Source organism: Ictalurus furcatus, chromosome 5 (assembly GCF_023375685.1).
Source record: "Ictalurus furcatus strain D&B chromosome 5, Billie_1.0, whole genome shotgun sequence".
Taxonomy (NCBI): Eukaryota; Metazoa; Chordata; class Actinopteri; order Siluriformes; family Ictaluridae; genus Ictalurus; species Ictalurus furcatus.
The window spans coordinates 6,595,508-6,610,945 of NC_071259.1; the positions used below are offsets into that span (position 1 = coordinate 6,595,508).

At 35.3% G+C, this 15,438-nt stretch overlaps 1 protein-coding gene across 1 annotated transcript; it reads right to left on the reverse strand.

Moving 5' to 3' along the window:
- Positions 1-4,600: 4,600 nt before the first annotated feature.
- LOC128607530 (rhamnose-binding lectin-like) lies at positions 4,601-8,204 on the reverse strand. Its single transcript, XM_053624446.1, has 3 exons — positions 8,194-8,204; positions 5,708-5,899; positions 4,601-5,589 (listed from the first exon to the last, which is right to left on the reverse strand). The coding sequence occupies exons 1-3, from the start codon at positions 8,202-8,204 to the stop codon at positions 5,484-5,486; spliced, it is 309 nt and encodes a 102-aa protein (XP_053480421.1). The 3' UTR covers positions 4,601-5,483.
- Positions 8,205-15,438: the final 7,234 nt, after the last annotated feature.

Consider the following 15,438-nt stretch of genomic DNA (forward strand, 5'->3'; position numbering starts at 1 on the left):
GACTACATGAGGAAGAAACCTTGAGGGTATTCTTGACTTTTATCAAAACACTCTTCTTGGAACATTAGATAAATTGGGACAGTTAGTAACATTTATTTTCTAGCCTGATAAGTAAAAGTCAAAACATATAGGACCTTGCAGTGGAAGTGCTTGATATAAACAACATGTCTGTGATATCATATAAGGGGGTATGTCAGCCTTCTAGCAAAAGCTGGCCTCAAAAATATTGGCATTGGCAAAAATGATTTTATGTGCATTAAATTATTTTATTTTTTTAATAAAGTATTTAAATAAGCAGGGGATTAAGGTAGACTGGGAAATCAAGAAAATTACTTTGGCATACTATTTAATATGCAGAGATTTTGATTAGTGTAATGTATTCATATAATTTTAGAGATTGATGTTGATAGATAGATAGATAGATAGATAGATAGATAGATAGATAGGACATAAATGATATTTTTATGTAGGTATAATTACATAAATATAAATATATAATTATATATTTATGGAATATTTTCTACTGTGGATTTTACTTCATCTTTTTATACTGATTTTTGAAAAGGATTGGTTATGAATTAGGACACTTCTGGAGATTTTTCTAGACCCTCTAATTGTATTAAAAATTCTAAATTCTAAGTTAGAAGAAGAAGAAGCCTTTATTTGTCACATATACATTAAAGCACAGTGAAATATCCCTTTGTAAATCCCAGCTTTTTAGGAAGTTGGGGTCAGAGCGGAGGGTCAGCCATGATACGGCACCCCTGGAGCTGTGAAAAGTTGTATTTATTGTTTAATCTTGTGATATTTTGTGCAAACATTTCACAAACATACTCTGCTCTCATGGATATCAAACAATTGCAGGTTTATCAAAAAAATATCTTAAATATAAATGTATTTAAGATAGGTGTACAACAATGATTGGCACGCCTATGAATTCATATGAGAAAAATATATTTGAAGTGTATTCCCATTTATATTTTACTTTTTTTAGAACATCTGCATGACTAAGAAGAGGAAATTGTTCAAGCATAACTTCCTGTTTCACACGGGTATAAATATGAGGTAACAATGGGTAAGACCAAGGAATATAGCTGTGATGTGCGGCAAAAGGTTGTTGAGCTTCACAAAATGGGAAGATTTTGTATTTTTTGTTCTAAAAATAGCACAAGCATCTTCTTCTTCTAACTTAGAATTTAGAATTTTTAATACAATTAGAGGGTCTAGAAAAATCTCCAGAAGTGTCTATAAGAAAATAGCACAAGCATTGAAAATGCCCATTTCCACCATCAGGGCAATAATTAAGAAGTTCCAGTCAACTGGAAATGTTATGACTCACCCTGAAATTGGACGTGTGTCTACATTGTCTCAATGCACTGTGAAGAGGATGGTTCAAGTGGCCAAAAAATCTCCAAGGATCACAGCTGGAGAATTGCAGAAGTTAGTTGCATCTTGGGGTCAAAAAATCTCCAAAACTACAATCCGAAGTCACCTACATCACCACAAGTTGTTTGGAAGTGTTTCAGGAAAAAAAATATATACTCTAATCCAAAAACAAACTCAAGCATCTTCAGTTTGCCAGACACAACTGGAACTTCAAATGGGATCGGGTTCTATGGTCAGATGAAACCAAAATTGAGCTTTTTGGCAATAAACCCCAGAGTTGGTTTTGGTGCACACAGAGAGGTAGCCATATGGAAAAGTATCGCATGCCCACAGTTAAATATGGTGGTGGCCATTTTTCTGCCAGAGGACCTGGACATTTTGTTAGGATACATGACATCATATCAACAGACATTAAATGAAAACCTTACTGCCTCTGTCAGAAAGTTTAAAATGGGCCATGGTTCTATCTTCCAGAAGGACAATGATCCAAAACATACATCAGAATCAACACAAAAATGGTTTACTGACTCCAAGATCAAGATCCTGCCATGGCCATCAGTCCCCTTACTTGAAACCCATATAAAACATGTGGGGTGTACTGAAGAGTCCACCAGCGTGGACCTCGAAATTTGAAGGATCTAGAGAGATTCTGTATGGAGTAACGGTTTAAGATCCCTTTCCATGTATTCTCCAACCTCATCAGACATGATATGAGAAGCTGTTATCTTGGCAAAGGGGGGTAGCAGAAAGTATTGACTAAAAGGGTGCCAATAACTGTTGCACACAATATTTAACTTTTTTTGTCAAACCTGTGTTTTGTTTGCTATTCTTGCATATCAATGAGAGCTGAGTATTTTTGTGAATTTTATTAACAAAAGATCAAAAGGTTAAACAATAAAGACAATTTTTCACAGCAATCTTTGCTCATATTTACCAAGGGTGCCAATATTAATGGAGGGCACTGTACATATGTATGATTGTATTTAATTTAAATCAGGACTCAAGACTGAGTTCTTTTTTTTTTTTCAAGCACGCTTCCTGGAATGGTCCACAAAGGACAGGTGTCTTCTGCAAATTGTAGGTTTACAAACATTCATTTTTCATAAAAATGTAATGTTCCAATGAAATGTTTGAATGACATTAAAGAAAGTAGCATTTTAAAAATCAGACCACTTTTTAACTAATAATAATAATAATAATAATAATAATAATAATAATAATAATAATAAATGAAGGCAGTCTTGTCTAGGAACAAGAACAAGAAACAAGAACTAAATGGGACAGCCAGGTGAGTTTCCAGGGGAACTATAGCAGGAGCGTTTCACCCTTTTACAACTATAGATATAACATTGTGCCTGTAGAGGTCACTCAGTAGTCACTGTCTTTTAAATTCTGTGCTCTGTATGGAACTGTTATGGAAATGTTGTATAAAATACCTAATTTGCAAATATGAACCAAGTTCAAACCACCATTCAAAGAGGCTAAAACATGTTGTGCCACCAAAATGTCACCATAATATAAAGGAATATTTCTTCCTAAAGTAAGGCAATTTCTCTGCAGTATAAATCTCAACACCTTCTTCAACCTACAGTGTTATAATATGATGCAAAGAAATATCTAAAATTCCAACATGCAATGTTCAGACCACTGTTTAAGAAACTAAAAAACTTGAGCCATAAAAATCTCACAATTAAAATAGAATTGTCTCCAACCAGGCCCAAAGGGATCTTCACCCTATGAAGTATGTTATATAAAATGATCACACCACTGTCTGAAGGGTTTAAATGTTTATGGCATTTAAACACAATGCTATGCCACCAGACCACACTGCCTCTTTAATTATTTTTTTTTATTTATTGTTTTGCTTATTAATAAATGCCCACAAGAACCTAATGTGTATAATTCACTGATTTCTTAAACTCCTTAATCTTCTTAAGCTTGAGCGCTGTGTTTGAAATATTTAATGGACTTTATTTATCATATCACAGATAAGACTATCACTGCCTTGGATTACATGAACTGTGTGTATTTTAATAAACTCTGCACATAAACATACACAACTCTCATCCTTGTTATGCGTGCATTTAGAGAATACTTTATTGCACAATCATTGGTAAAATGGATTAGTTTAGTAGGAAGTTATTACAGGTAAAAGCAACATGGTACATTTCAGAAATAAAATCATTACAGCAGTTGATTATATAACATGCAAATGTTAAGTACACCGCCACCAAGTCTCCTGCACTGTATCATGTGCATGTTTGCATATTTAAAACTTGCTCTGATTCCTTTTCAGACTGAAGAGCGGCCACGAGGGAGAAAGCTGGAGTCCCTCAAGTTATTCTGTCTATAGCAGTAAAACAAACAGGGAAAAAGAATAGTTATAGTATTGCATATAAAATACCTTTCATACTGTATATACTGTGCCAACCAGTTTGGGTAAACTGTCCTTGAGATGTGAAGTAATTCAGATTAAAGATAAAAGATCATTTAATGAAAAAAAGTTAACATTTTTTTATATTATTATTATTATTATTATTATTATTATTATTATTATTATATGTTGTGTTTTTTTGTGTTTATATGTTGTGTATTGATTTTATCAATACCTTTTATCAATAAGTAAAATATTTTATGCACTTTTTATGATTGTATCAGTCTCTCTTTATTTACTTATACCTATCTTGCCTTTAAAATTCTTCATTGTGACTTGAAATTGCACTTTTGGCATCAATTTAATGTAAAGAATTAAAAATGACAGGGTGTGTTGTAATCAAAGACAAAGTGGTATGACAGCGAAGTTGATTATTTTTCAATAACAGCAAATGTAGACTTTTATTCCTTCTGTAAAACAGCAATTTACAGCCAATTAGAATAAAATAAAAACAAATAAATAAACAAAAAATAAAAAAACATTCATCAAGTCTAAGAGGCCGCGCTACATCGCCGGCAGCCAGCAGAGGGCGGAAGAGGTGCACAGTGATAACTGTGTGGAAGAACTCAGTTGTGATCGAGTCTCCAGGCTGAGTACTCTGGATTGTCTGCACCTGCTAGTCAGGATATTTAAATCAGTGGTTTTCAAAGTGGGGGCCGCCAGGGGGCGCCCGGGGGGCCTCAACAATTTGGTGTGGAAAAATAAATAAATACATGATTATCATATATATATATATATATATATATATATATATATATATATATATATATATTAAAATCACATTTGCTATACCTAACTTTCTAATTGCTAAACAGACAAAACATCAACGTAAAATAAAGGTGGCTGTATTCAGAAGTCTGTATTTTTAATGTGTTTTAAAGACATCTTGCAAAAGGGGGGCCTCGGTCAAATGTTAATGCAATTTGGGGGGCCTTGCCCTGGAAAAGTTTGGGAACCCCTGACTTAAGTAAGCCTTGGAGCCAGCCCTCCATCACACCTTTGAATAGGAGTGAATGCTACGGTCTGTTAGGGCTTTACCCTTGTAAAGGTAAAAGAATAGGAAAATAAGAATAACAAAAGAAATAGAAAAGAATCTGAAAAGAAAAGCAGAAAGAAAGTGGAGGAAATAAGGGACAATAAAGATTTAAGTCATTGCCAGGAAAAGAGAAAGAAACTAAGACAAAAATATAAGGCAACTGAAACAAAGGGAGAACTAACAGATAAAAAGTATCTCTGAATTGTTTTTATATATAAGTATATACACTCACTGTCCGATTTTTTAGTAACACCTGCACATTCATGCAGTTATCCAATCAGCCAATCATTTGGCAGCAGCACAATGCATAAAATCATGCAGATACAGGTCAAGAGCTTCAGTTAATGTTCATGTCAAACATCAGAATTAAATGTGAAAAAGTATGATCTCTGACTTTTAATGTAGCATGGTTGTTCATACCAGATGGGCTGGTTTGATTATTTCAGAAACTGCTAACCTCAAGGGATTTTCACACACAGCAGTCACTAGAGTTTACACAGAATTTCACATAGTTGGCACAAAAGACACCCAAACATTTATCTAAACTTTAATTTTACCAATATGTGTGTGTGTGTGTATATATATATATATATGTATTAGAGAGCGAGAGCAAGCGAAAACTTACAGTTAGACACAGATGTACACAACTTTGAGGTACTTATAGGTACCAAAGCAGGGGTCAGAGAAGACACTATTTGTAGCAGGCACCCGACAGCTGCGCCTTCCTTTACATCTGCAACAGAACAGAGGTTTGTTTTTAATTGTCTCCATCCATATCAGTAATGTATGTTAGTGATAATTGTCATGTATGGTAATAATAAAGATCACACTTCAATTACTATTTCTGTTACCTAACTACAACATTATATAGTGAGCTAAATGAGTAGCAGTTTGTGTTGGAGAGTTGTCTGGGAGGTCGTCCTAAAGAACATGTGATGGAATCGGTTCGGCCATAGTTAGCGCTGATGATCCTTATATGGCGAAAACCTAAAATTAGAAGAATTAAGCACAAGGGAAAAGTGTAGACTATTAAAAATAAGCATCTGCAAAGAAAAGCATCACTATTCAGCTGTCCCAGAACATGAATTTATAGTTGGTGCTAATTGTCTTAAAATCTTCATTCTATAATGGGTAGTATTTAATGCAATCTTTATCATACAATGTATAAACATATAAATATATATTATATAAAAGAGCACAAACCACATGTCAGCACAGCAGTGTTGCCTTCACAGGTCACAATTTGCCCTGCAAAAAAAACAGATTAGTAGCTTATCTTCTTTTTTTTAATAGTTGTGACAGCTATATTTTATATGACGCAATGTCTCTCTCTGTGTGTGTGTGTGTGTGTGTGTGTGTGTGTGTGTGTGTGTGTGTGTGTGTGTGTGTTTATATATCCTAAAATATTCTTCTGGAGAATGGATGACATTTAAGCTTACTACAACGGTGCTGGAAATCATCATAACAGGTAATCCTGGTCCCTGAAATAGACAAATCATTATTATAAAAAATATATTATAAACAGATTTTTGAGTAAGTGAACATGAAACATTCACTTGAGCTCTCTATGAAACTATTATCACATGATAGGTTATTTAAAATGTTCTGTTGGACTGCATTCAAATATTACCTCCAGAAACAAGTAAGCCAGGAGCCGCAATAAGTACTGTAAATAAAATCACACATTGTAGAATTATAAGTGGACACTTGAGGAAAATGTAGAATATCGCATTTGAACCATGCTAAAAATTCTCCTATTCAGCTAATTAGTAATACAATAGGGCAATGTTAACATTATATTTTGGTAGTAGTTGTCTTTTTTAAAGTACAAATCTTTCTTTTCTCCTAGCAAGATAATCAGCTCTTGCTTAGGGACAAAGTTTTGTTCACTGTCTGTGATGTTTTTGATGATGTTTTTTAAATTTATAATAATTTTTAAATTAAAATATTTACAAATGTACTTATTTGCAGTAAAACACACTGAAGATGCAGACAATTCTGCTCCAAATTAAACTGTAATAAAGAACTATCTGTATATGACCCATGAGTTGATTATAAAAGCACAGAAAAAAGACAGATTTTTGGTCACATCACATGATATTTTTGAATTTTAATTTTCAAAAACCAAAACAGACAGAATTGACCACCAAAGCAAAATTTCATTGTTTTCTTGGGGTCTTGCCATAAAACAAGACATCTTCTAAATGTTTCCAATAATCCTAGGTATGTTACTGTATGTTTTTATTTTTATTATTTTGCCATTGAATTCTTTATGTCATTATTGTTGGTGACAGCTGATGACATTTCCTAAAATGAACAACTTTGGACAATTTTTCATTAGTAGATTATGAAAGAATAAATGCATTGGTCAGTAATGCAAAACACATTTGAAATGATATCAAATATGGCAAAATAAAAATCTAAAAGGAGCAATTTCAAATAAGCTTTCAGAATTGCACCAATGGTTGGATGATTACACCACATGATGTTTTGATTATTCTAATAAATGAAAAATGACCAACACATAAAAAGTATTAATTGTTTTATGTCTATTCTTGTGTTTTAATGTTTCATTTAATGTTTAATTATTAAAATGCAAAAAATAAATGATAGACAGAAAAAGTCTGCAACACTACACAAACCCACATACAGTACATTCTGCTAATTGTTACACTGCTATTTCACATGTTGAGATGCAAGTGGTGTAATTTAACTTAACTTAACCCATGGATATAGACAAGCATGGAAGAAACTTACAGCTGAGTAGAGTGAGCTTCAGGAGGAGCATTGTGATGCTGGATGAGTCTAAGCTTAAGCTGAAACCTCAAGTGCAACAGTGCTGGAAAATATATATTGAAAAATTATAATGAGGAAAGAAGTCATAAACAAAGCTAAAATACATCATTGTACAAAAGAGACTGGCTGATAATTATAAAATGCTAACCCAAACATATATTTGCTATTGCATCTTCCATGTATGTGCACACAATTTCAGACAATTCAAATTCAACTACAAAACTTATATTTACAGTTGCATTTCTTGAGCAACAATGTACAATGGGAAAAATAGCAATTCTCTCATTTTCCACTGTACTTTATATGCACTTTAGTTGGATTAAAAGGGTCACAAAATATAGTTACTACTCTAATCTTGAATGAAAACTCTCACAAGTGAAATAGAGGCAACTGTATCTATTTAGTTTATACATCTGGAAGATATGTATCATTAATCAATGCCCTCTAATTTGAGTTTGGCTTAAGATAACTAATACACTATTAATATTCAACATGTTCAAAAACTTTTCTTAGATATGGATGTGTAAGTGCTACACACTACCTGTGATGCATAACCCTTAAAATGCCATCTAATAAGTTATAGTCTAGTTCTTTTGCTGTTCTAGTTTCTTTTGTTTTCAATCCTTTTAACTCACCAAGATTGGGCTCAGGTCTTGTCTTTTGTAGCTCTTTGGTTAGATGAACAGTTTTTAGATTTTAGTCTATAAAATCTATTCCTAGACGAGATGTTACACCATGAAGGTCTCGACGCCCTGTACATTGAGTGTGCAGTTGTACCATCTATTTATTAGCACCTGGCCTTGACTTAATCAGAAGATGCTCAGAGAGTACAGACAGATGGGCACCAGCAGCCCAGTCAAATCTAAACATACAGCAAAACATCTATTAAAGCAAAGCAGTAAGAAATTGTGAATTTCCCTCTTTGGAATCTAAATAACTAAATAAATAAATAAAAAGTGTCAAAGGTCACAGCACCACAGACACCTACACCTTAATAATAGATCAGTACATAAAAATGTAAAATTATGAAAAATGTCATAGACCTTGTACGATACATCCTGAAAATAATGTTAAATGGCAACCCACATTCTTTCACTCTTTGCTTTCGTTAATAAACGTCCTGTTTAACGAAAAAGAAATACATAGCACTTGTTCTTTCATACAGTATTTTGTTCTGATCACTGAGAAAGCAGATTTTGTTGTAGCAAGTGGTCAAAATAGTAAATGCTATGGCTAAACTGTAGATGTTGTCACCTGTGATTAATGTGATGTGTGTTCAAACTTTACTTAATGATGGAGAATAACAATTAATTCCAGCTGCTTGAGATTAGGTAAAATAAGCTAACTCAGCTTAATAACCTTCAGTGCTATCAGGCCACTTTACAAATAAACATTTGTGTATAAAATCACTTTGACATCTAGATTAAATGTAACACCATGAAGGTCTCATGAGCATCTGTTTATTTGCACCTGACCTTGACTTAATCAAAAGACATACACAAAGAAAGTACAGATAGATGGGCACAAGCATCTGACTGAAATACAAACATGTCTGAAAACATCTAGCAAAGCAAACAAGTGGGATATATGTATAGGATATACAGTATCTCACAAAAGTGAGTACGTCCCACACATTTTTGTAAATATTTGATTATATTTTTACATGTGACAACACTGAAGAAATGACACTTTGCTACAATGTAAAGTAGTGAGTGTACAGCTTGTGTAACAGTGTAAATTTGCTGTCCCCTCAAAATAACTCAACACACAGCCATTAATGTCTAAACCGCTGGCAACAAAAGTGAATACACCCCTAAGTGAAAATGTCCAAATTGGGCCCAATTAGCCATTTTCCCTCCCCGGTGTCATGTGACTTGTTAGTGTTACAAGGTCTCAGGTGTGAATGGGGAGCAGGTGTGTTAAATTTGGTGTCATCGCTCTCACACACCCTCATACTGGTCACTGGAAGTTCAACATGGCACCTCATGGCAAAGAACTCTCTGAGGATCTGAAAAAAAGAATTGTTGCTCTACATAAAGATGGCCTAGGCTATAAGAAGATTGCCAAGACCCTGACACTGAGCTGCAGCATGGTGGCCAAGACCATACAGCGGTTTAACAGGAGAGGTTCCACTCAGAACAGGCCTCGCCATGGTCGACCAAAGAAGTTGAGTGCACATGCTCAGCGTCATATCCAGAGGTTGTCTTTGGGAAATTGATGTATGAGTGCTGCCAGCATTGCTGCAGAGGTTGAAGGGGTGGGGGGTCAGCCTGTCAGTGCTCAGACCATACGCCACACACTGCATCAAATTGGTCTGCATGGCTGTCATCCCAGAAGGAAGCTTCTTCTAAAGATGATGCACAAGAAAGCCCGCAGTTTGCTGAAGACAAGCAGACTAAGGACATGGATTACTGGAACCATGTCCAAGATAAACTTATTTGGTTCAGATGGTGTCAAGTGTGTGTGGCGGCAACCAGGTGAGGAGTACAAAGACAAGTGTGTCTTGCCTACAGTCAAGCATGGTGGTGGGAGTGTCATGGTCTGTGGCTGCATGAGTGCTGCCGGCACTGGGGAGCTACAGTTCATTGAGGCAACCATGAATGCCAACATGTACTGTGACATACTGAAGCAGAGCATGATCCCAGCAAGTATTCCAGCATGATAACGACCCCAAACACACCTCCAAGACGACCACTGCCTTGCTAAAGAAGCTGAGGGTGAAGGTGATGGACTGGCCAAGCATGTCTCCAGACCTAAACCCTATTGAGCATCTATGGGGCATCCTCAAACGGAAGGTGGAGGAGCACAAGGGCTCTAAAATCCACCAGCTCCGTGATGTCGTCATGCAGGAGTGGAAGAGGACTCCAGTGGCAACCTGTGAAGCTCTGGTGAACTCCATGCCCAAGAGGGTTAAGGCAGTGCTGGAAAATAATGGTGGCCACACAAAATATTGACACTTTGGGCCCAATTTGGACATTTTCACTTAGGGGTGTACTCACTTTTGTTGCCAGCGGTTTAGACATTAATGGCTGTGTGTTGAGTTATTTTGAGGGGACAGCTCTCACTACTTTACATTGTAGCAAAGTGTCATTTCTTCAGTGTTGTCACATGTAAAGATATAATCAAATATTTACAAAAATGTGAGGGGTGTACTCACTTTTGTGAGATACTGTATATCCACTAATATTGGCACCCTTGGTAAATAAGCAAAGAAGGCTTTGAAAATTTGTCTTTATTGTTTAATCTTTTGATTTTTTTTTTTTTTTTTTAGAAAAGAATGTTTAAATGTTTATTGGACTTTGTTTATTGAATTACAGATTGAACGGTAAACTCTGCACATGAATTCACACAACTTCCATCCCTGTTATACTGGTATTTAGAGGACACTTTATTGCACAATCATTTGTAAACAGCAAATAAGTAAGCTTCAGAAATAAAATCTTTACAGCAGTTGAATATATAACATGCAAATATTAAGTACACCTACACCAAAACTCCTGCACTGTATCATTTGCATAGTTGCAAGTTTAAAATAACCGGTCTTAATCCTTTTCAAACTGAAGAGAGGCCACTGTGGAGAAATCTGAGTTCCCTCAAGTCATTCTGCTGTATGGTCTTGGCCACCGTGCTGCAGCTCAGGGTCTTGGCAATCTTCTTATAGCCTAGGCCATCTTTATGTAGAGCAACAATTCTTTTTTTCAGATCCTCAGAGAGTTCTTTGCCATATAAATGTATATATGTAAATCATATATATATAATCAAAACATATTAAATCAAAACCTACTCATAATACACAATTGTAAATTTGTTTATCCTATTTCTATATTTGTTTAAAAATTTATATAGCACTTTTAACAATAGACACTGTCACAAAACACCTTTATAGAACTCAGCATGTAGGTGTGCGTATATTTAGATATGAGCAAGACAGAGGCGACACTAGCAAGGAAACAATCTACTAGACTACATGAGGAAGAAACCTTGAGAGTCTTTTATCAAAATACTCTTCTTGGAACATCAGATAAATTGGAACAGTTGACAGCATTTATTTTCTAGCCTGATACGTGAAAGTCAAAACATATATGACCTTGCAGTGGAAGTGCTTGATATAAACAACATGACTGTGATATCATATAAGGGGGTGTGTCAGCATTCAAGCAAAAGTTGACCTTAAAAATATTGGCATTGGAAAAATGATTTTGTGTGCATTATATTATATGCATATATTTTTATAAAGTATTTAAATAAGCAGGGGACTAAGGTAGACTGGGAAATCAAGAAAATTACCTTGTCATACTCTCAAGATTTCCCCTCGAGCTAGCGCTGCAGTGTTGTAGATATTAAATGAAAACCTGACTGCCTCTGCCAGAAAGCTTAAAGTGGGCCGTTTTTGGATCTTCCAACGGGACAATGATCCAAAACATACATCAAAATCAACACAATAATGGTTTACTAACCACAAAATCAAGGTCCTGCCATGGACATCCCAGTCCCCTGACTTAAATGCACAGAAAACCTGTGGAGTGAACTGAAGAGGAGATTCCACCAGCGTGGACCTCAAAATTTGAAGGATGTGTAGAGATTCTGTATGGAGAAACTGGTCTCAGATCCCTTGCCATGTATTCTCCAACCTCATCAGGCATTATAGGAGAAGCTGTTATCTTGGCAAAGGGAGATAGCACAAATTATTGACTCAAAGGGTGCCAAAAATTGTTGTACACCTATAATTAACAAAGATATTTTTTTCAACAAACCTGTGTTTTGTTTGCAATTGTTTGATATCCATGAGAGCTGAGTATTTTTGTGAATTTTATTAACAAAAGATCAAAAGGGTAAAGATGCATGTGAGATTTAATTTATTGGTGCTTGTGCACTTTGGCACAGTCAGTGGGCAGTAACGTAAAACTTAAATAAACAGAAATGCAGCTCTTCAGGTTGCTCAGCACTTATCCTGCTCAGCTTCAGAATTTACTGAGAGAGAAAGCATAAATAAGGCATTACGAGCACTACCAAAGTGAATCGAGCTACTACAAACTGTCACCATCATCATCCTCAATCTTAACCAAATCATTCAGAAACTGAGAGTGACTACATTTAACTCGAGTGAGATTCATCAGAGGGTTTTAGTTAAGCACTGGCTGTTTCACTATTATTTTTCGAAGTTCATGGCGGCCAAATGAAATGTGGCCACGAGTCGGATTTGACCCATGAGCCTTGTGTTTGCCACGAGCTCTAAACACTAACTAGCTAGTTAGCCACTATTTTTCCCATTTTAATTACATTAACAAGCAGAATAAAAAAAAGTGGACAAACTGACTAGATCCAAATAATTAAGTTGGTTTTTATCCATTTCTCCTCTTTCTTTTCTTTTTTTTTTTTTTTGCATTTTTAAGCTTGAGGTAGATATGAACACTTCATGATCTGTGCTTCTTCTTGATCTTTATTTATATCTGACTTTGGTTATGTTAATTACCAATTCTTTTCACACCACACCCTGTAACTGTATGATAGACAACCCTCTTGATAGTAAAGTGTGCTTTTTTTGCCTATCTGTTTTAAAAATCATGGGGCCCCCCTAAGCAACCACTTACACTGCTTATAGCAAGACATGGCCCTGGTATTACTGTATATTGTCATATTGTCCAGCTCTAGTTGCTAGATGGCTAGATGTAAAAATGGCTTACATTTGTTTAATAAAAACTTCATAATATATATTTCTTACAGTGGGAATACTGTACTACTGCTCTGTGTCTAAAACCCTAATATGTAATAAGTTTCTTCTTTGTAGATCAAAGAAAGCAGTGAGATAAATTTCAGCTAGTGCCACAAGGTGGCATCAAACTGTCTGCAAAAAAAAGCCACTGTAGGTAAATATGGCCTGTGGAAGAGGACAGCAAATACAATTGAACAAGCATTAATATGAGTGACTAATATGACTCATAACTTGAGTGAGCAGTGAGTGCAGTGCATCCACATTTAAACCAGATTAAAACTGTACCTTATTAAAATAAATCAATACCAACTTGATAACGAGGTGAGTCCCTTCAAAATAAATACAAAACAAGTGGACAGCCACAGATTTGGTCCATCCATCCGTCTTCAACCACTTACTCCTTTTCAGGGTCACGGGGAACCTGGAGCCTATCCCAGGGAGCATCAGGCACAAGGTGGGGTACACCCTGGACAGGGTGCCAGTCCATCGCAGGGCACACAATCACACACACATTAGACACACCAATCAGCCTACCATGCATGTCTTTGGACTGGGGGGAGAAAACCAGAGTACCCAGAGGAAACCACAGGGAGAATATGCAAACTCCGCACATACAGAGCCACGGGAATCAAACCCCGACCCTGGCAGCGTGAGGCGAATGTGCTAACCACTAAGCCACCGTGTGCCCCCACAGATTTGATTTTGGTTCAAAATTATTTTAGTGTGCTTTCTTGGCATAACTTAATGAATTTTGTTTCTGCAAGGCAAAAACATATTTTTTTCATTTGTCAATTCTTTCTTATTAACGTTCCAAAATAAAAGTTTAACCCCCACGTTAAAGAGACAGTGCAGTAACTGAACTGGGAATATGTTTGTTTTATTCAGTATGTTGTTTTTGCTGCTTTGCTCACTCTGGGATATTACTAGGGCTGAGTAAAAAATATCAATTCTCTGATTTTAATCAATCTTCAATATAAGGAAATGATATCGATGAGCTTTACTTGAAAGAATATTATCTGTAGTTCGCCTCTCGTCCTGAACATGTCGCCATCTTTCATGTTTTGAATTTTGGAAACGGTTTTATTTCTTAAATGTTTTAAGTTGTTAATGAATTTCTCTGTTCCACATTTACAATGTTTTTTTTTGTTGTTGTTGTTGTTGTTTTTTTATAGTAAAGTGTATTGTGCAGTTTGTGTTTACCTTGTGTACACTATATGCACATATTTATGATTTCTTGTTACAATGTTTGTTACTCAAAGTAAAAAGTAATTAAACATAATTGTGTGGGCCCTATTGTTAATGTAAATGTGTATTTCAGTAATATAGCTAAATAGGAGAATTTCAGTTACCAGCATTTATGTTAAAACATGGATTCCATGCCAGCAAAACTAACATTTTAAATGAAATATTGATAAGTAATCAATTTTGAATCGAAGTGAAATCAAAATTGAATCAAAACCATATAAATAAGAATCGAATCGCCAATTGGTTGCAATACCCAGCCTTACTACTTACCCAGCCGCTATTATCTATACGCCAAAATGAATTCATGTGAGATTATGTTGTTGACAACTGCAAAATACATAATTACAACATTCAATCAAATTTTTATGCTTTTGCTAAATATTGAGGAACACAGAAAACACATTGTATAACAATAACATGTTGTTTGTTAATAACAGCCTAATTTGAGTAATCAACTGACAAAACCACAATACAACAAGCTAGCTGCATTACAACAAGGTGTGCATTATAACTGACATATAGTTGTACACTTTACAGTTGGTTGTGTGACTGTAAATCATTCCCTTCAAATGCTCTTGAGCTTTAAATTATGGTATATTTTGTGTATGGGCCCGTTCGGTAGTGAAATTCATATCAAATTTACATGTGATTTAATAGCTTAATTTCTTAAATATCAAAAATCTAAAAGGTGTGCGTCATACCTGACAGCTAGAGGAACACTTTACAGTTGGCTTCATGACTGTAAGTCATTCCCTTCAAATGCTACTGAGCTTTAAACTATGGTATATTTTGTGTATGAGCCCATTCTGTAGTGAAATACATGGCAAT